Consider the following 23,046-nt stretch of genomic DNA (forward strand, 5'->3'; position numbering starts at 1 on the left):
AAATTAAATAATCTATTTTATACCATGAAACCACATCAAACTATCAAGGTTTTAATTTTCTCTGGGAACTGGTAACATTCAGCTACTTTAGGAATCCTTTCAAAGTTAAATTCTGATAGCACTGGATTAACCAACTAAAGGTTATCAAAAACTTTTCAAAAATTCTCTGAAATCTTACTGTTAAAGATGATTCTTGCTCTTAGAGGAGATCTTTGTCATAGAATGGACTATGAAGTATTGAAATAGACTCAAATATTTTCTAGGAATTTAGTAAATGATAAAAGATTTATTTTAAGTAAGTGGGATCATTTTTTGTCAACTGTGTTGACACAGATGGTTTTCTTCTTGTGAAAAATCAGTTTGTTCTCAACTCACTCTTTATATAAACTTCAAACAGATCAGAGACTTTTATACAGTGAAATCATACAATCATTTTGATAAAATACATTAATATTTTAAAACCTTGGTTTTAGAAGGCCTTTTAAAATGCTTCAGAAATCCAGAAATTAAAAAAAAACTAAATCTGAATGAATAAAGAAAACTTCAGTATATCTAAAAACAAAACATTACAACACCATAAACAAAGTTAAAAGAGAAGCCAAAATCGAAGGAAATGACAATACATGACATTTAGTTTTGTAACATCCTAGGTGCTTACTTTTAGTAATCACTAAAGGTAAGGATAGAAACTATAGCAAAGAAATGCATACAGACAAATACTTCTCTACAAAAAGGGAAAGTCAATAAACGTATGCTTTCTTAATGGCTAATGTATCAGTAGTAGTAGTATTACTTATATTACTAGTATTTTAAAAATCCATAGCACATATTTTGTTAGTAGTCTAGAAAATTCCATCACAGTTAACAAATGGAGTCGATTTTATTGTCAGTAAGCCCCCTGAAACTTAGCTGTCTCATTTTTCAGATTATGTGGTATATAGCCCACATGTCATCTCTTTACCTATAGGAGAGAGAAGACCAGCAGTGTCATATATGATTCTATATGGAAGTCCGAGAATGTCTTAAAACTTTCTAGGTTTTACATATAAGAGAAGATGCTTCTGTTTATGTTATGAGATATATTTATAATTTTAATACACAAATGATCAACATTGTTCAAATTGTAGTTTTTTAATATTCTCATGATGTGTATTTATGCCTCAACCACTATGAAACTCAGACTGTTATTGAAAAGAACCTTTCCGTCTTTCTTTATACTGAATTCAGGCTTTTGCAGATCTTTCATAATTTCTGCTTTGAGATCAGGTGGTGCTGTTGTATTAAAGTTGCAGGTTTCTGTCAAAAAATCCCAAAGTAGGTCTCCATTTTCATTGCCATCAATAAAACAGTCAGATATGTCCATGGTGGACAGAAGGTCATAGTACGCGTACTTAATCCCCAACTTATCGAGCATCTGAGTGAGGTCAGACGATGTGACATACTGGCAGAGGTCATTTCGGGGTAAGCGAGATCCATACTTTTTCCATAGCTTTTGCCAGCTGCTGGCTCCTGTGCAACCGAAAAACATTCATGCTTTCAGTTATTCTTTTCATTTACCTACTCTGCAAGCAGTACATTTGATGCTTGGAATAGAGCAGTCCTTTTAAAAAGTAGGAATGTTTGACTTTTGTAGCTCAGTTCAAGGACTGCAAGGGGTTGGAGGGAAAGTTAAATAAATAAGTTATACATCAGATAGTGCAAAGTGCTAACGAAAAACAAATCTAAGCAAGAGATAAGGGGGATCACAGAGTTGGATGGATTGCTGCTTCATATAGCATGGTCACAGACATTCTTTCTAATAATGTAACATTTGAGCACAGACATGCCAGCAAGGCACATAGATATGTGGTAATCTATCAGGAGGAAGGTTACTCCAGGTAGAGAGAAGAGCAACTGCAAAGGACCTGAAGCAGGGACATGCTTGGCACATTAAGAACTAGCGAGAAAGCCAGTGAGACTGGAATTGAACCAAGGGGAGAATGGAAAGAGATGAGGTTGGGTGATGGTGAGGAGTGGATTGGGTGCTAAATCACATAGGAAAAGATGGGAAGCCATTGTAGTGCTGTCTAGTAGACTGTTATGGACTCCTGGACATGTGCCAAATTTGCATTGTCCAATATGGTAGCCACTAACCACGTTATGGTTCTGGAACGTGTGAACTATGGCTAGTCTGACTAAGGAAATGAATTTTAAGTGCTATTTCATTTTAATTCATTTCACTTTCAATAGCCATCTGTGACTTACATATCAGATGACACAGCATTAGAGTGACTTGACCTGATTTACATTTTCTTAAGGTCACTTTGGCCACACAGATGAGAACAGGGGTATAAGGACAGAAGCAGGAAGAACAGTAAGAAAGCTGCTGCAAAAATCTGGGTGATAGATGATGGTAAGTTGAAACAGCAAGATTGGAAATAATGAGAAATGGTTGCTTCATATATATATATATATATAAATGTATATGTATATCTATATATGCATTATATATTACACTCCTAGAGCCAATGCCATTTGCTAGTGATTTGTATATTGTTAGCAATAACAATTTGGATCGTGAAAGAAAGAAAAGAATCAGTGATGACCTCAGTGATTTTGGCCCAAGCATCTGAAAAGAGAGAACTGCCGTTAGAAATGGGAAGAATGAGGGAGGAACATTTTTCAATGTTTTACCAGGCATCTTGTTTTGGAAGTATAAAAGTTGAGCTATCTCTTGGATATTCAGGTTGTGATAAGAGGAAGGCAATTGTTTATGTTAGTCTGGTTCGGAGGAAAGGGTCTGAGTAAAAACTGAAATGGAAGAAAGCACAGCAAGTACAATGATAATTTACTCAAACCAAAGATGAGGTAGCCTCTCAGGTCTGTACACTTACAAGATGCTGCCTTGGACTGCAACACCTCAGTTGAGTTTAAAAATTCTGTCCCTAGCTTTAGAAGGTATATTAGCAGTGTATGATGTATTTAATTGAAAGTCTGGCCCAGTGTAGCAGCTAAGAGATACAGAATCTGAGGGAGAGAGAGGTTGGATTGTTCCTGTGACTCTTCATGATGACATGAGGTTTGCTATTCAGTCTTTCAGAACCTCAGGTTTCTTATTTATAAGACAGAGATAACTATACTTGTTGCAACTGCAAATATTAAATAAGATAATTGAAGTAAATCATTGCACAATGGCAAGCACATAGCAGATGTGTAATATGTGCTTAGAAAATAAATGAACATTAAATGGAATTAATTTGATATTTCCACTGGTTGTAACCTTGAGACTGTGAAAAAACAAACTTGCTATTCAAAAATCTATAATACACTGGGAAGACCCAGAGGAATCGGGTGGAGAGGGAGGTGGAAGGGGGGGATCGGGATGGGGAATACGTGTAACTCTATGGCTGATTCATATCAATGTATGACAAAACCCACTGAAATGTTGTGAAGTAATTAGCCTCCAACTAATAAAAAAAGAAAAAGAAAAAAAATCTATAATAATAAAAATTAAAACAAAAGAGAATTTTATGGACCTTCTAATAAAAGCATGTAATACTGGGCTGTTATATATACAGTGGATACAGTGCATTAAGAGTGGTCTCTAAACCCTGATTTTCTGAGGGTAAAGCTTGGCTTTTCCTCTTACCAGCTTTATGAACCTGTGTCTCAGTTTTATCATCTGTAAATCAAGGATGATACTAGAATATATTCATAGGATTGTTCCAAGGATTTTCACTGAGTTAAGGCACTTAAAACCATGAATGGCATATAGTAAACATTGCTGAAGTGTCAGGAAATTAAGCTGGACTTGGCCAAAGCAATATAAGAATGGATCTATATTTTCTATGAGTTTCCATGATTAAGAGTTAAGATCTCAAAGGCATGAATGTTTTGGTTCCGAAAGCTCCGTTACCATGTATTGAAAGTAATCAGACTCTCAGAAAAGTATACGAACACTACCTACCCACATGGTTCTTCATGTAATTGCAGGATTTGGGGCTCATCCATGAGCTTGGCCAAAGTCTCCTGATTCAGTTCAATAGAAGAGAACAGCCAAGGCAGGAAACGGTAAATAATAAATAGCCTAGATAACTGATGTTCCACTAATATTGCAGAAGAGGGTGATAACTTCAGGGTATGCTTTAGGAGAAGGTAGAATTGGAATGAAGCAGAAAAATTAAAAAATAAGAAACCTCAGTTCAGTGAAAAAAAAAATGAGGGTCATGAGTATATATTAAAAAAATTTTTCATTCCAAAGACAGTGATTGTCTGCCCAAATAAGAATTTGCCTACAAATAAGACTTTATAAGAGAATAAATATTTCCGTGGTTAAGAAGAGGCTCTGTTAGCATTATCATTATTATTTTTTAAACCTGGTAGAGAGAAAAGAGCCAAACACTAATTGCAGAGCATTTGTTGGTGTCAGTGTTTGGTGACTCAGAGCCACTTCTAAGCTGAGCAATTAGACACTTTCTGATTGATACATTATCATAATGGCTCTAGGTGGGCACAACATATGGTGTTACTTTTGTATTCAACATGATATAAACCAGGTCCTTCCCCTCCACACACTGTATTAAAAATAACACACTATGATTTGCTTCCTTCCTTAGTCACATAAGGAGAGGTCAGGAAACAAAACGTCACTGATCTCCCTTAACCAGATAAGTTGCATTTTAATTATTAATAGCAACTCTCTCAACTAATGCCTGGTTACTACATTTGCAGAAAAACATGCCACTGACTTTGTTTTAGTGTGGGATACTCATTTTTAAAATATACCTCTTCTTATTTCTTTTCTTTTTCATCCCCAAATCAGATCTTTTGTCTCTATAATCAGAAACTTCTGTTCATTATAAATAAATGACTGTCTACTCATATGGGCTAATTCTTCAGTGGCTTCTTTGGAACCAGAGGAAAGCTTCTGTTCCTTCAAGCACCATATATTCAAATAGGCTGACCAGTAAAACACTGTCATTTAATTCTGAATATAATTTCTCTTCCTTTTCCTAATTAGTTTCACTTGCCTACTCATCTGTGCTTTTGTTTGCCTCTTTTAGCATGCACTGTTTGTCTGTCAATATGTGTATCTTCTTTACTGAGTCTTTTACTCCTGTTTATTAAGTCCATCTTCAAATCTCTAGCACTCTCTATATTCCCTGATTCCATGCCTATCATGTAGTAAATTTTAGCTAAAACATGGTCTCTTTCTCTCTCTCTCTTTTTTTTTTTGGATGGACATTCAGAATCAGTTGTAGTTAGGATATTGTAAAGAAGAAATAATAAATAATCATTCATTTTGACTCCTGGGTTGGGAAGGAGGCTCCATGGAGTCACAAATAAGTCAGACACTACTTAGCTACTAACATTTTCATTTTTCAATTCAAATATATTCACTGGGTGTGTTCTTCTAGGTGCCAAGGGTTTTGCCAAAATCTGGGTCTAGAGAGCAGAACTCCTGCTCTCCAGAAACTCTCCTTAAAAACTCCCCATTTGCCTCTGATAAGAAATTAGCACACTGCTGAAAGTGTTTACACCTCTCAATCCTCCATTGGATTAGGAGTCTATCAAAGGCAGAGGAGGAGTAATAGTTATCTTTGCAACCTCAGAGCCTAGCAGTGAGGAACTGTTGTTGTTTAGTCATTAAGTCAAGGACAACTCTTATGCGACCCCATGGACTGTAGCGTGCCAGGCTCCTGTGTCCTCCACTATCTCCCAGAGTTTGCTCAAATTTATGTCTACCTAATGATGGATTAGAGGAGCTCAATAAAAGCTGAATGAACCAAATCTGCACAATAGCTATCCTATTCAGACAGCCTGAGACCAAGACTACAAGCTATATTTTTAATATGCTGAATGCACTTGTCACCTTAACCAAGCTAGGTGCCCTGCATAATTAAATCTAGAAACAGATCCCATATTTCATTATCTTACGATTGAATAAATTGCAAAAATAGGTTTCCATATGGTACTCAAATAACTGAGTAATTCAGTTTATTCAGAGAGATAACACATCAGTTCAGGTCGCTGTCTAATGGAATGGACAAGCAGAAACCTTAGCTATGGAGCATATTTAAGATGACCTTTAGAGCAACATGGTAATCCAGACATACCATTATGTGCCTTGCTGAGATACCAGCTCATTGAGTGCTCATGGAAATTTAATTGAGTGACTAGTGCTAGGCTTCTCCGAGTCTGTTTGCAAGGAGCACTCGGTTGCTATATTGCCATAAGGCCATGGAAGACAATATTGCTGAAACAAAGGAAATATACAAACAAACGTCTTCACTTCTAGGTTGTTGTTGTTTAGTCACTAAGCCATGTCTGACTCTTTTGCCACCCCATGAACTGTAGCCCACCAGGCTCCTCTTGTCCATAGGATTTCCCAGGCAAGAATACTGAAGTCGGTTGTCATTTCCTTTTCCAAGGGATCTCCTCAACCCAATATTGAACCTAGGTCTCCTGCATTGGCAGGCAGATTCTTTACCACAAAGCCAGAGCCACTTCTAGGTAATAATGAACAGATTTCATTTACAAAGGGACATGAACAACCTGAGTAAAAACAGAGGCTTGTATGAACCATTTTGGTGTAGGTCTTCCAAGTTTTAAGGTAATAGTCAAGTTTAAGGCATGTTTTCATTGGGTAAGTACGGAGAATGGGGTTTCAAGAGTTATAGTTTGGGTTGAGAAGGCAGTTTAGGATAATGGGTTTTATTAAACAGGAATGAGATCGGAAGTTGATCAGGCACCTCAGATGACCTGGGGATCACACCAGTCTACTATCCACAGGTTAGCAGACTGGTCTGGCACATAGGGATTTGTAGTGATTCTATGAAATGAACAAGTTACTAATGACAATGTGGATCAATTCTATACATGTTAATTGACAATGATATAAGACAAATCTTCTTGTGACTAAATTTGTTTTCACTGTTGGAAATTGACCATAATTTATTTTTCTAAAAGCTGACCCATATATATTTGTATCAGCTTTATTAATGCAACAAGGCAATTACTGCTCTTTTTGAAAAGGGGAACTTCAGCTACTTCCTTACACCAAGGGGCCAATACAATTTTTCTCAGAGAAATACATTACTGTTAAGATAGGTTTATAGGTGAACAGGTTTATCTAGGTCAGAGAGGAAGAGCAAAGGGGAGTTAAACTGCTCTATGTAACAAGTAAGAAGGGGTGAAAAGGGAAAGTGAAGAGTTGGTATCTTAGGAAAAGCCCTGAGCTAAAAGGATTATCCATGAACAATGTTTTCTTCTCTGCGACACCTGCCTCCCCCTCTGTGCAGTCAGGAAGAACTGTAAGCTCTGTACTGAAAAAGTTAGTAAAATATTTCTACCATAAAATGCAGAGTGAATAATTTTTGACTAAAAATACTTTTTTGATGAAAGCTAAATGGTTTTTGATTCTAGTAACTATATTCGTGATGTAGCCAGCAAAATACTGTATCCATAAGAGCACTAAGTCAATTTTCAGTTGCTTGTAGACTACTCACGCTACTTTGTAAACCTTAGGCTGGTTTTTTCTTATTGGTACGTGTATATTCACAAGAGAGCTGCCTTCTGACACTCAAATACATAACTTCTGAAAATATTTAAGGATAAATGAAATATAAATAAAGTGGATCTTCATTTGATGTGAAATATATTCTAAAATCAGACATATATGACTGCTGGATGAACTGTTATTTCTGTCTGCAACACTTTCTGTATTATTGATACAGATTATCAAGAATAGACTGAGTTATCAACTCAGTGTTGATAACTAAATTTACTTTTGTATTCCTAAATGTTCAAAGTGCTTTATCCAAGTGTCCTCATTTGGAGAGAGGTTAGTGGGAAACATCCACTTTACATAAGCCCTCCTAAATGGGAAGATAGAGCTTTCCCACATAAATGAGTATTTTTAACTAACCTGAGATAAAAATAGTATATCAAATGTTCCCTTGCAGAAGAGGTTGTGTACAGGAAATTTCATTTGCCAGAATCCCACATAAATTCAAAGCTAGTATTATAGGCAACAACTATGTTTGCCATCCTTAAAGCCATTCCTCATATTTAAGAATAAATGAATTTTATGATGTAGTTTTTGATTATAGGGTCTGGTATAAATTTAGGAAGATAGAGGCTGCCATATATCTAGAGTCAACCTGAATAGCACTGTGTGAACAATCCATAAAGACTGCTGAATGAAGTAGTGAATTAATGAATTCAACAGTGTCAGTGTTTTATTTGCTAATCTGTTTATTTAGGTTCTCTGTGTGATACTTAATTGTATCACTGGGAACAAAGTATGATCAAATGCCGTCTTTGGAAAATAACACAACAGCACAAAACCAAACAAGTGAATCATTAGCTATTTTTGATAGTTATTTGAGAAAACCTATAATGAACAACATTGACAGTGGCTCTAGAAATGCAAATTAATCAAATATTTGACAGTGTCACAAATATTTCAACCTTTTTTTTATTTATTATTTAAACATCACAGAAGGGAAAGAGACATTTAAGGGACAAAAAGGAGGTAAATAGAAATATTTTCTATTTTTAGTCTCCTCAAAAGAATTCCTATCAGTTGTATTTGCTGTATGTTATATAAAAAATAATTTATATATGGACAACAAAGATATACTTTCTCAAGAGGAAGATGAAACAGATACTTATTTCCACTGGAAATCCTAAATCGAAAGTTTGAAGGACTTTCCTAATACTGTGTTAATTAATTGACTATGACCATAAGCCAGGTCAAAAATTTCATAATGAAGATGAAATATACCATCAGCCTTCAAACACATGCATTCATGAACTATTGGTTTTTGAAAATTTAGGTGGAAGGAAAATAACTTACCTGACACAAGAATAATGAGCATCTTAGCATTGGTAGCTAAGAGACTATGGAAGAATTTCAGGGTAGCTGGGATGTCTTTAACATAATACAGCATCTAGAAATGAAGGAAAAGAGAAATGAGGCACATTTCTATGTCAATGTCTTTGTTGCTCAGACTAGATACTCACTAGAAGATTTGATTTTCAAGTTGAGTGGGTTTTTACTCAACAAAATACGTAAGAAATTTAGAAGTTAAAGATGTTATATGGAGAGAGAGAATAATAATGAGAGAAAATATTTGGGGATAGGGGAAACTATGGTATTTACTCAACGAGAATCAAATAGTTTAAAATTGCTCTTTCTGGCTTCTGTAACACAAACATTTATAGCTTCAGACAGTCTCTACTCCACATGGGGGCATTGATTCTGTGCTTTCTCTATATTTTGTGAATTGTAGTTCTTCTGGGAGAAAATGGTGCTGGCACCATAAAAACATTCCATTTCATGGAACGTTGCTTCAAAATTAAGCCCTTTGCACTAGCTTTACCATATGCTCACCAATGTTTTTTTTTTAAATCACAGAAAATGCAACAAGCTTTGATGTTGACAGATTCTCTAGGAAAATGGACTGGATAAAGCCTAAGGTTGCAGCATCATCACAAGGGGATAGGTGTCAGTCCACCCATTTTAAATAACTCTGAGCGATCTCTGGTGAATTGCAGGGAGAGGCCTTTCCACCTAACACAGATAGAGCCTGGAATTATACATGGGCAATGGAAATTTTTCCCTGAGGGCTTATAGCCCTGGAATCTACCCCACATAGATACTTACTTTTTATGTCTTATCTTCTACCCTTTCAGACAAGAATTCAATATTTTATTCAATTTTTTTTATGGGCTTCCCAGGTGGTGCAGTGGTAAATAATCTACCTGCCAATGCAGGAGATGCAAGAGACATGGGTTCAATCCCTGGGTTGGGAAGATACCCTGGAGTAGGAAATGATAACCTTCTCCAGTATTTTTGCCTGGAAAATTCCATGGACAGAAGAGCATGGCAGGCTCTACGGGATCACAAAGAGTTGAACACGACTGAGCATGCACACACACATGATAGAATTTACTGCATAACGCAAAAATAACCTGAGCTATGCCTCCCTCACGTGAATGAATGAAATCCAAGGGACCTGCACATGGCCTGTGCAGTCTCAGAGGCCATACTTAGTATCATGTCACTCCATGCTGTTCACACAGGGAACATATAGACGGGTACCCAGAGGCAGCTGGTCCACAAGATCGCTAATAATCCTTGACATGACCTGGCTCAAAAAGAGGAGGCCGATCATAGCAGATGCTCTGAAATTTGATCTAATAGACACAGATTCTCTGCAGTTGACTATGAATATTAAGCTGAAAGATGCCATGAGGATGTTAGGGCTGTAAGGAGCAATGAAGAGACAGAGATATAACACAGAAAAGTGCAGAGTAGACCGAGAGGAAGACAGTGGTAGTGCAGAGGAAGCAGAGATAGGGAAGAAAGAACAGATGTGGAGGTTTTGAGAGAAACTGGAGAACGATCTCTGAAGTTGCACCATTTTATAACAAGTGAGGAATGGGATTCAGAGCATATGTGAAGGGATTGGCTTTTGATAAAGGGAGGCTTTTGTTGTTTTTAAAATTAATTTTGGGGGGAATATAGTTGTTTTACAGTATTGTGTTAGCTTCTACTGTAAGCAGAATCAATCAGACGTACATATACATATATGCCCTCCCTTTCAGACCGCCTTAAGTAGAGTTCCCTTTGCTATACAGTAGGTTTACATTAGTTAGCTTTTATCCATAGTATCAGTAGTGTATATGTGTCAATGCCAATCTCCCAATTCATCCCACCCACCCCGTTCTCCCTTGGTATCCGTTTATTTGTTCTCTGTACCTCTGTCTCTATAGCGTTGCTATGAACACTGGGGTGCATGTATCTGTTTGAATTTCGGTTTTCTCTGGGTATAGGCCCCATAGTGCAATTGCTGAGTCACATGGTAGTTCTGGGTTTCCCTGGTAGCTCAGTTGGTAAAGAATTCACATGCAATGCAGGAAGTCCCAGTTCGATTCTGGGGTTGGGAAGATCCCCGGGAGAAGGGATAGGCTACCCATTCCAGCATTCTCGGGCTTCCCTGGTGGCTCAGATGGTAAAGAATCCATCTGTAATGCAATCCATTACAATCTGTAATGTAATCCATCTGTAATCTGAGTTCAATCTGACCTGTGGCATGGCAGCCTACTCCAGTATTCTTGCCTGGAGAACACTGGAGTGGGTTGAGAACTCAACCCACATGGGGAGAATACATGGAGTATGCAGTGTACAAATACATGGAGTGTTCTCCCCATGGATAGAGGAGGCTGGCTGGCTACAGTCTATGGGGTCGCAAAGAGTCGGACGTGACTAGGCGATTAAGCACAGCATGATAGTTCTATTTTTAGATTTCCTGAGGACCCTCCACACTGTTCTCCATAGTGGCTGTATCAGTTTACGCTCCCACCAACAGTACAAGAGGATTCCCGGGAGGCTTTTGTAATAAGAAGAAAGAAATGGTGGGTACAGGTGCATCTCTATAAATGTGGTGAGTAAAAGATGATTTTCTACCTGATCATTTCTCGTTTCACTATAGAGTAGGAAGGGAGGTCATCAACTGGCAACCAGTGGCAAAGAAGGGGTTACAGGAGTTGTAAGGAGAAAGAAGAAGGTATGAAATAGTTACACAGTTGAGCCTTGAACAGGCAGGGATTAGGGTACCAACTTTCTGTGTAGTCAAAAATTCACATATAACATATGCATTTTTGGAGTTCCATATCCAGTCATGCAGCATTTACTGCTGAAAAAATCCAGGGAATTCCCTGGAGGTCCAGTGGTTTGGACTCGGTGCTTCCATTATAGAGAGCATGGGTTCAATCCCTGGTTGGGCAACTAAGCTCTCACAAGCCCTGTGGTGTGGTCAAAAGAAAAAAATAATTTAAAAAGAAAAAATTAGCATACAAATGGACCCACATAATTCAAATCTGTGTTATGCAAGGGCCAACTATATGAGAAGATAGAAAAGCAAGTCTAGTAGAGAAACATCTTAGGTTTGCTGGGCAGTGTTGAAAGCACTCCCTTATAGTTAAACGATTTGTCTGCTAAGAAAGCAAAGATGTAGAATTGCCTAGATACGCCAACCCTGAAGTCATTTCTTCCTGTAATTTTTAGAAGTCTGTTCCTTTTGGCTTAACCTCTAAAATATACAAACAGTTCATACAACTTAACAACAGGAAATACAACCCAATCAAAAACTGGGCAGAATATTTTAATAGGCATTTCTCCAAAGAAGACATACAGATGACCAGTAGGTACATGAAAAGATGCTCAGCATCACTAATTATTAGAGAAATGCAAATCAAAACTACAATGAGTTACCACTTCACACTAGTCAAAATGACCATCATTAAAAACTCTACAAATAAGTATGAAGAGGGTGTGGAGAAAAGGGAATCCCCCTAACTGTTGATACAACCACTATGGAAAACAATATTGAGGTTCCTCAGAAAACTGAAACTAGAATTACCATATGATCCAACAGTCCCATTCCTGGGAATATACCTACAAAACTATAATTCAAAAAGATACATGCACCCTACATTCACAGTAGCACTGTTTGCAACAGCCGAAACATGGAAATATCCTAAATGTCTATTAACAGACAAATGGATAAAGAAGATGTGGTACATATATACAATGGAAGGCTGCTCAGCCATAAAAAAGAATGAAATAATGCCATTTACAGCAACATGGATGGACCTAGAGATTATCATACTAAGTAAGTCAGAAAGTAAGTCAGAAAGACAAATACCATATGACATCACTTACATGTGGAATCTAAAATATGGCACAAATAAACCCGTCTACAAAAGAGAAACAGACTCATAGACATAGATACCAGACTTGTGGTTGCCAAGGGGGAGGTGGGGAGGGAGAGGGATGGACTGGGATTTTGGGGTTGGTAGATACGGGCTATTATTAATACATTTAGAACTGATAATCAACAAGGTCCAAACATATAGCACAAAACTATATTCAATATCCTGTGATAAACCACAATGGAAAAGAATATAAAAATAAAGAGTGTCTATAGGTGTATATGGCAACCCACTCCAGCGTTCTTGCCTGGAGAATCCCAGGGATGGCGTCGCACAGAGTCGGACACAACTGAAGTGACTTAGCAGCAGCATAGGTGTATAACTGAATCACTTTGCTATACAGCAGAGATTGACACAACATTGTAAATCAGTTATATTTCAATTTTTAAAAAGTCTACAAAAGAGCTTATTCCTTTGGGATGACTGTGCTTGTAGATTATAGAAAGCAGAAAGCATCTTGTTCATCATGGTTTTTCTAAAATATGTACATCTTCTAATGGTAGCCAGCACCCAAGCCTATCCACCTATATGCTATTCAGATACATCAGTGACCTCTGGAAATATGTCCCAATATCATCTACTGAAGAGGCACTCCCTTTAGAAGAAATACACTATTGTATTTCTAAGAAATACACTATTAGCTGGACCATGGAAATAAATTCTGGCAGAAAGACTGATGTCAGTAATACTTTGTTGACCCAAGGAATCATCTAGCCTGCCCCTTTGTTGCATACACACTTGCCAGGTCATGAACAGAAGGCAAAAGCAAGAGGATTCAGAAAAACTCTGGGATGTTGGTCCATTCTCAGTTTGGACAGGTGATGTTCACTTATAAAATCAGAAATCAGATTTTCATTTTTCTTTTAAAAGTTAGAATATTAAGTACCCTGAAATATTTCTGAAGAATCTTTTTTTCTGAGAGTATATAACAATAAATATTTCTTACCTGAATCATATGAATAAAGTCCCACCTCTGAAGTTCTTTTTGCTCCATCATTCTATTTTGATATTCAGATGATGTCTCCTTATGCCAAGCAAACTTTATGTTCTCAAGGTTTGATGTCTTGGCTACAAGCTCTAAAATATGGAGAAAAGGTGGCTCACCATCCATTTTAATTGCAAATTTGGAACCCATTTCCATTTAGAATTTTAATGCAATCAATATTATATACACAACAGATATAAAGCACATTTTTCTTTTTTATGTAGCTCCAGAAGACCAGAGAGTTCATTCTAGTTTTTCCTCTAGCATTAAATGAAATTAGAGATAACTAAAGAGCCAATAAGAAATAATTATGAGAACACTGACCAGACATAGGCAATATTGTTGTTGTTTAGTTGGTAAGTCACATCCAACTCTTCTGCGACACCGTGGACTGTAGCCCACTAGGCTCCTCTGTCCATGGGGTTTCCCAGGCAAGAATACTGGAGCAGGTTGCCATTACCTTCTCCAGGGGATTTTCCTGACCCAGGGATCGAACCTGCCTCTCCTGCACTGCAGGAGGATTCTTTATCACTGAGTCACCAAGGAAGCTGTGTATAGGCACATTATCTCAAGTGTTAATGGGAAATCAACTGGTGAATTTTATCAATGGAGAATTGACATAAAACAGGTGATATGATTCTATAACTCAGGAATCAGTAAACTGTGCCATGGACCATATCTGACTTACTACCTATTTTTAAATAGACTGCAAGCTAAAAATATACATTACTCTCCTTCCCGACTTCATGCTTCTGTCCTTCATATTTTATGCCATTAAACTGTTAAATGGTTGAACAAAATCAAAAGAAGAATAGTACTTCATGATAGGTAAAAATGATATAAAATTCAAATTTAATGTTTATAAGTAAAATTTTACTGCTACATAGCCGCACACATTAGTGTATGGATTGTCTCTGGCTGGCTTTGGTGTTCAGTGACAGAGCTAATTAGTTGTGACAGGGATCATGTGGATGAGATGGTTAGATAGCATCACCAACTCAGTGGACACGAATTGGAGCAAACTCTGGGAGATAGTGGAGGACAGAGGAGCCTGGTGTGCTGCAGTCCATGGGATCACAGAGTTGGACACAGTTGGACTCAGTGACTGAACAGGTGGCCTAAATCTAAGATACTTACTATTTGACCCTTTTCAAAGAAAAGTTTGCTGATTCTTGCTGTTACCAATTACACATAAGCTTTTAGGGTAAGGTTTCTGTTTAAATACCTCTGAATGAATTAATGACTATCTCTAAAATAAACATCAAAAATAATGGTTGATGACCAGTGGATGGATGGAGAGACAGTAAAAAAAAAAAAAAAAAAGGATTCTAGTCACTATTTATATTCTGAGGTGTTTAAGTCATGCCTGCCTAGAATATAATTAGGTTCTTCTCTTAATAAGCTTACAAAGAATGTACCACAGTAACCATGTTGTTAGTGACTGGAGGGATGCATGTGGGAAGAAAAGCCTTTCAGAAAAGGAATTGATATACAGCACCATAAGCAACTGAGTGCACACATACACACATCACGGATTACAAGTACCTTTGTACTTGGTGATTTGTTCAGCACTTGGTTCAACAACTTCATTGATGATATGAACTCCTGGGTACTGAGCTTGCACTTTGGAGAGAATTTCAAGATCAATTTCACCTAGAAGAAAAGCATATAGAACAGTTCACCTTGGTGCAGAAAGAAAAGAATAGAATAGAATGGAATAGAATAGAAAAGAAAAGAATAATTTCAAGTAGTTCACTCTCTCTAGGAAAGTCCAGCATAAATAAAGAAGAATACTCAGCCGTTGCCCTGACACAGTGTCTATGATGAAGAACAGCTAGGTTAAACATGTGATTTGAGGAGGGTTATGATTGCCATTCATTCATTCGTATTGCTGTTGCTGTAGTCCAGTCACTCAGTCGTGTCCAACTCTTGGCGAACCTGTGGTCGGCAGCACGCCAGGCTTCCCTGTCCTTCACCATCTCCCGGAGCTTGATCAAACTCACATCCATCGAGTCGGTGATGGCATCCAAGCATCTCTTCCACTGTTGTCCCCTTTTCCTCCCGCTTCAATCTTTCCCAGCATCAGGGTCTTTTCAAATGAGTCAGGCCAAAGTATTGGAATTTCAGCTTCAGCATCAGTCCTTCCAATGAATATTCAGGACTGATTTCCTGTAGGATGGACTGGTTGGGTTTCTTTGCAGTCCAAGGGACTCTCAAGAGTCTTCTCCAACACCACAATTCAAAAGCATCAATTCTTCGGCACTCAGCTTTCTTTATGGTCCAACTCTCACATCCATACATGACTACTGGGGAAAAAAAAAACAACAACAACATAGCTTTGACCATATGGACCTTTTCTGGCAAAGTAATGTCTCTGTTTTTTAATATGCTGTCTAAGTTGGTCATAGCTTTTCTTCCAAGGAGCAAGCATCTTTTAATTTCATGGCTGCAGTCACCATATGCAGTGATTTTGGAGCCTGAGAAAATAAAGTCTGTCACTGTTCCATTGTTTCTCCATCTATTTGCCACGAAGTGATGGGACCAGATGTCATGTTCTTAGTCTTTTGAATGTTGAGTTTTAAGCCAGCTTTTTCACTCTTTTTCATTTTCATCAAGAGGCTCCTTAATTCCTCTTCACTTTCTGCCATTAGGGTTGTGTCATCTGAATATCTGAGGTGGTTGATATTTCTCTTCACAATCTTGATTCCAGCTTGTGCTTCATCCAGTCCTGCATTTCACATGATGTACTCTGTATATACGTTAAATAAGCAGGGTGACAATATACAGTATTGATGTACTCTTTCCCAATTTGGAATCAGTCTGTTGTTCCATGTTCACTTCTAATTGTTGCTTCTTGACCTGCATACAGGTTTCTCAGGAGGTAGGCAAAGTGGTCTGGTATTCCCATCTCTTTAAGAATTTTCCACAGTTTGTTGTGATCCACAGAGTCAAAGGCTTTAGTGTAGTCATTGAAGCAGAAGTGGTAAACTGTATTTAATACCTTTTATTGTATTACACAATTGCACTCATCTCACACGCTAGTAAAGTAATGCTCAAAATTCTCTAAGCCAGGCTTCAGCAATACATGAACTGTGAACTTCCAGATGCTCAAGCTGGTTTTAGAAAAGGCAGAGGAGCCAGAGATCAAATCGCCAACATCTGCTAGATCATCGAAAAAGCAAGAGAATTCCAGAAAAACATCTATTTCTGCTTTATTGACTATGCCATAGCCTTTGAAGAATTGATACTTTTGAACTGTGGTGTTGGAGAAGACTCTTGAGAGTCCGTTAGACTGCAAGGAGATCCAACAAGTTCATCCTAAAGGAGATCAGTCCTGGTTGTTCATTGGAAGGACTGATGCTGAAGCTGAAACTCCAATACTTTGGCCACCTGATGCGAAGAACTGACTCATTGGAAAAGACCCTGATGCTGGGAAAGATTGAGGGCAGGAGGAGAAGGGGACAACAGAGGATGAGATGGTTGGATGGCATCACCAACTCAATGGACTTGGGTTTGGGTGGACTCCGGGATGTGATAGACAGGGAGGCCTAGTGTGCTGCGGTTCATGGGGTCGCAATGAGTTGGACATGACTGAGTGACTGAACTGACTGACTGACTGTATTACAGTAAAATCTAAGATGCCATTGATTATAGGATAGAAACAACCCTTCTTTTATATCACTAAGTCAGAAAATAAAAACAACCCTGTCAATTATCATTGTAAGATTTCACCAACTGGAAGATATATACCAATCTGAGATATTAAAATGTGAAAAAATATGCTGTAGAATTGATAAATTAGGCTAGATCAGAATTATATAAAACATATCAGGTATAAAAGAAGGATAAAAAATTGTATCAGACATGTGCCCTCAAAAACATCATGTTCTCGTGGAAGAGACAGACATGGAAAGAACCCTGGCTTGGGTTGGGCCATGGAGGGAAGAAGGAAGGAGATGGTGATGGAGAGGATAATTGGATAGTCTGATCCCCTGACTTGATATTACGACCTTCAGCCATTTGCTTTCTCTCCAAACTCTATTTTCCTCATTGGAAAAACAGCAATAATGATAGTACATAATTTATTGGGTGTGAGGATTAAATGAGGCAATGCACATAAAGCACACTGCAAAAGAGAGTTGGCACTTAATAAATGTTAGCTGTTCATTATTTTTATTGTTATCATTGAGTCCCTCTCTTTAAAAATCTCTCTTCTTTCTCTATTACTAATGCCTCCAAATGAAGTTTTGCACTTTTATTCTCTTAGTTATGATGTTGACCTTCACTAAAATACTTATGTGCTGGCAAGACTAGCATATGAAAATGACACTAGTCTTTAACATTTTGGCATAAATGGCATTAACAGAACCTTTCCAAGGTTAGATATGGCAGGTGAAAGAAAGCATAGGTCATAAGACTGGGCAGGCTGGAAGAAGGAGATGAGGCAGATAAATCAGGAACAAAAGATGCCTGACTAGGAAAAGAGAGTGGTCTAATGGTATAATGAGTGTACCAGGTACTGGTGATGGGAGTGGGTGGGGATTAGGGTAGGGAGGAAGTAGGGGAAGGAAGGTGAAGTGGAGAATGAAGAAATCTATGTGACAGTTTTCTCCAAAGCTGGCCCAATTAACCTGAAACCTTTTAATTCTTCCTTAAGTTCCACTCTCAGAGGTTTCGATTATATGTCCCTCTTCAAATATAGGAATGATGTGTTTAAAATATGGCCCACATGAAAACAAGATATAATCACACAAAATATCTTGCTGTAGAATTAAGTAAAACAAGCAAAGGCTTGATTCCAATGAGTTTGTTAAAGGGTATCAAGGACTCAAATGCTAGTTTGAGCAACTGAGCAACTTTGATCATCAATCACTGAAAAGCATGTGAAGGGTTAACAGACTATAGTACCATGAAAGTGAAAGTGAAAGTCACTCAGCCGTGTCTGACTCTTTGTGACCTCATGGACTATACTATACAGTCCATGAAATTCTCCAGGCCAGAATACTGGAGTAGGTAGCCTTTCCTTTCTCCAGGGGATCTTCCCAACCCAGGGATTGAACCCAGGTCTCCCTCATTGCAGGCAGATTCCTTACCAGCTGAGTCACAAGGGAAACCCAAGAATACTGGAGTGGGTAGCCTATCCCTTTTCCAGCAGATCTTCCCAACAAAAGTTAAACTGGGGTCTCCTGCATTGCAGGCGGATTATTTTACCAACTGAGCTATCAGGTAAGTACCATAAGCCAGCAGTAAGAGATTCAAACAATGGCAAAAAAAAAAAAAAGAAAGAAGATCATTTGTTCTTTCTCAACTGAACTCTTCTGAGTAGGGGCCATAACAGTATAAATGTGTTCCAATATTAGATATTAAGCACCCTATAAATGCTTTTAAAGAGCACACAAGCTGGACTTGCCTGGTGGTCCAATGGTTACAAATATGTCTTCCAATGCAGGGGACATGGGTTTGATCCCTGGTTCAAGAACTAAGATTCCACATGTCCTGGGGCAACTGAGCCCTCACGCTGTAACTACTGAAACCTATGCACTCTGGAGCCCAAGTTCCACAACAAGAGAAGCCACCACAATGAAAAGCCCATGCATCACAACTAGAGAGAAGCTTCCACACCATGCGGTTAGAGAAAGCCCATGTACCACGATGAAGACCCAGTGCAGCAAAAATAAATAAATTAATTTTTGAGAAAGAGCACGCAAGCCAAATTAACATGCTGAAAGAATGGGGTAAGGTAACTAGAAGTGACTCAATGAAATAATTCAGAAATTCTTAGCAAATTCAGGGGTAAATAGAAATGTAGAAGCCAGCAGCCTGCTGCTTTTATTGTGTATAACAAAGCCTTCTGGGAATCTTAACTGTCAGGTCCAGAAAACCATGTTTAAGGGGAATAAAGCAATACTTGTTCATTTTATGGTCAATCTCTGCTCTAATATGATCTCTTATTGCTTAATGATGATTCTGACAATTATAGACTACTTGTTGTTGACATCCTAAGCTTTTAGGCCAACAGCTGTTTCAGTTTACTAAAACCTTGCAGTGTGTTTCTAGTTTTAGAACAAAATCTGCAAAGTTTCCTGTGACAAATGGAAAATTGTAGTGATTAAGCAACTTTATTCCCATATACAATCTTCCTGTCTTTTCTTTTTCTTTCTCCCCCACCTTCACCTCCTTTTGTGTCTACCAAAGCAAATCATTGATTTTGCAGTCTTGGCATTTTATGATGATGTAACTGATTTTCTCAGTTTATCAATAAGTGAAGCTTGAGCAAAGTTAGGAAATCCTAACATGTGTTGGCATGAATCAAAAATTGTTTTCTATTAGCCTGGTTTGTGGATTTATTTATTTATTTTTCCTCTTCTGTTCACTCCTGTGTTACTTTCTATCAAATAGAATATGCTGATTTTTTGATTCGGAAAGTTAAATGAAAACTAAAATTTTTAAATTGCCTTCTCACAAATCTCTTTCCTTTGTATTTCCCTGTCCATCAAATCAGCCACAACTTTAGAATGACTTTCCATGTCTCCTTTCTGACCTACGTTGAGTGTTTCACTTAATTTTACAATCAGATATTTTTGTGATTATATCTTGCTTTCATATAGGCCATATTTTAAACACATCATGCCTCTATTTGAAGAAGGATATATAATTGAAACCTCTGACAGTGGAACTTAAAGAAAAAGTTCAAAAATACTGAGGCAGAAATTGTTAGACAGTATAGGACTCTGAGACCTCAGTTCCCTTTTTTTAATTTCAATTTTTTTCTTCTCAAGTAAGCATCTCACTTCTTTAACCTAAAGCTAAACTCTTTGTTCCAGTTTCTAGGCATTCAGAAGAATGCTTCCCTGGTCTGGAGGATCATAATACATTCAGACCCAGGATAAGACAATCATTAACTGCTGTTCAGTTTATCAAGGAAAAAAAAGCTCCAGGTAGACCATTGACTCTTAAACATACATCTGGTCCCGAAATGATGGTCTGGAGTCTTAAGAACGGGTTGAGGGATGGCGACACAATGTCTGGGGAAACTGAGAAACTGGGAACCAAAAGAAAGCCATAAAAATGACAAACTAGATATTGCAACATTTAAACTGGTCAGAAATTACAAGCATCTGGCCCCGAACCAACCAAAAACAAACAGATCAATTCTAATAAAGATACAAACTACTGTTATCTGCACCTTTTGGGGTGCTTCACCCCTTCTCAGTGTCTGTGCTTAGAGTTTTGTATCTCTATCCTTTAAAATAAACTATGCCTGTATGTTTGCAAGTTTTTAGAATTTATTCTTCAGCTCCAGTTCCAAGAACAGAACTTGGTTTTCCATTTCAATAGGGAAAGGTTGGAGTCCATACTGTCCAGACAATTTTTCTTCATTTCCTTGAATTTTAAGAATATATTTAATGAGATAGCAGAGGAATGTTCCAAGGTCATTGGATTAAAAAGGAAAAAAAAGGAAAAGTTAGAGGCTATAAAGAGACAAAATTGGACTCAAATTTAGTATTCAATGGAAATATGCAAATTTGTTAATATCTCTGCCCTTTACATATCTCTAAATTAGGAATAATATGGTCTATGCTGCAGGGTCATTGTAAATGTTAAAGGCATTATATGGATATAATTTACCACAGTTCATGATATATAGTAATAATTCAATAAATCTGAAGCTACCATACATTAATTCAACAAATACTTTTAAGCACCTAATAAATGCTAGGTTCTAATCACTGGAGATACAGCAATGAATAAAATAGACCAAAACATTCAACCTTTACGGATGGTGGTAAGTCCTAAAACCAAGGGAAAAAAGAGCAAGGGGAAGCCATGATGGGAGGGTTTGTGATTTTCAGTTGGGTGGTCATGTAAGCTTCCTGGGAAAGGTGACATTTAAGAGAAGTCTGAGGAGGCCGGGAAAGAAGGAAATGAAGATGTGCCTTTATAAATGGACAGCTCCATAATAAAAAGACAGTTTGAAAGAGCACTCATCATGTATTCGTGATGGCTTGTCTTTCTGACTGAGCTACATTAAACGAAGCACAAAGCCCAGCTGGAGAACCCTGAGGCTATGCCCCAAATAAAAACATCCTCCAGGTCAAGAAAATGGAGGATTAAATGCTAGTCATGGTATCTCCAGCCATTTGATTTCCATCTACTCTAGCTTCATTTCTCACATCAAAATATATATGAGTTCTTTAGATTATCAGCAGGAAAAAATTTATTCTATTACATGTTGCATTAAGATTACGATCTTCCGTCTTCCCTCTACCAGAATATCAGGCACACACACACACACACACACACAAATTGTCTCTAGAGAGAAAAATTGCCCAGATAACTCTCTGCTTAGTGATGAAAAATAATTTCAGCTATGAGTTTGCAACCAGAGCAAAATCAGACTTGATTTTTGAGCTGCAGTACAAAAAATAAAAGATTATTGATGAGATCCCTTTTCTTGTCTTTTTCTTTTTCCTCTCCCTTTCTGTCTCTCTCTTGTGCCACCCCCCAACTCTCCCTCCTCCATTCTCTCTCTCTCTCTCTCTCTCTCTCTCTCTCTCTTTTCTCCACCCACCTTTACACTGGGAGCCTCAGATTGGAGGCAGTTCTGTTGGTATGGAAAGATGAGAGTAGAATATTAAAATAGCTGGAAAGTCTCAGGAAGGGGATTATAAATATAAATTCTGAGCGGAAAAGGGCATTGCCATTTGCTTTCGTGTCTTCTGGCTGTTGGCCCAGGAAGAATACCGCCTGAATGCTTTGCAACGCAGAAGTAAAGCCTTACTACCAAAATGTTCTCTGAGACACAAACTTAAAGAAAATCTCCCAAAGGCTTCTGAACATTGAGGTGTAGTGATATTCAACAAATAACTTGAAAAAAGACTAAATTTTGCCTTACCTTTCAATTTACACTTTTTAATACAAAAATATTTGCTACTCTATACTTACAATATTGTGATGTTTAAAAGGTATATAGTTAGTTACACTTAGTTTTCAACTTTTTGCTATTATGAGGCATTTGACAATGAACCATGAATTATTGTGCAAAAATCTTTTCTCTTTTCGCATATTCATACCAAGAACCAGAATTAATGGTTAAAATGAGAAACTTGATCTTTGGAGAGACGGACATGACTGAAGTGACTTAGCAGCAGCAACTTACTAATCCAATATTTTCCCCCATTTCTATCAGTTTACTATTGTTAATACAGACAAAGCCTCAGAAGACCCTGGGTTTTGACCCCCAATCTCTAGGACCGCTCCCCCACCCCAACCTCCCTGTGGCATATATGATTAGGATG

At 37.7% G+C, this 23,046-nt stretch overlaps 1 protein-coding gene across 1 annotated transcript in view; it reads right to left on the minus strand.

The window, feature by feature from the left end:
- Positions 1-266: 266 nt before the first annotated feature.
- Positions 267-23,046, minus strand: part of HNMT (histamine N-methyltransferase) — a 38,768-nt gene continuing 15,988 nt past the window's right edge. Inside the window, exons 4-7 of the mRNA XM_061135033.1 lie at positions 15,293-15,400; positions 13,709-13,839; positions 8,840-8,933; positions 267-1,509 (exon numbers count right to left, since the gene is read on the minus strand). Of these exons, the coding sequence (XP_060991016.1) occupies positions 1,154-1,509; positions 8,840-8,933; positions 13,709-13,839; positions 15,293-15,400 (689 nt within the window). The 3' untranslated portion in view covers positions 267-1,153. The remainder of the gene's footprint in view (positions 1,510-8,839; positions 8,934-13,708; positions 13,840-15,292; positions 15,401-23,046) is intronic.

Source organism: Dama dama, chromosome 33, assembly GCF_033118175.1.
Source record: "Dama dama isolate Ldn47 chromosome 33, ASM3311817v1, whole genome shotgun sequence".
NCBI lineage: Eukaryota > Metazoa > Chordata > Mammalia > Artiodactyla > Cervidae > Dama > Dama dama.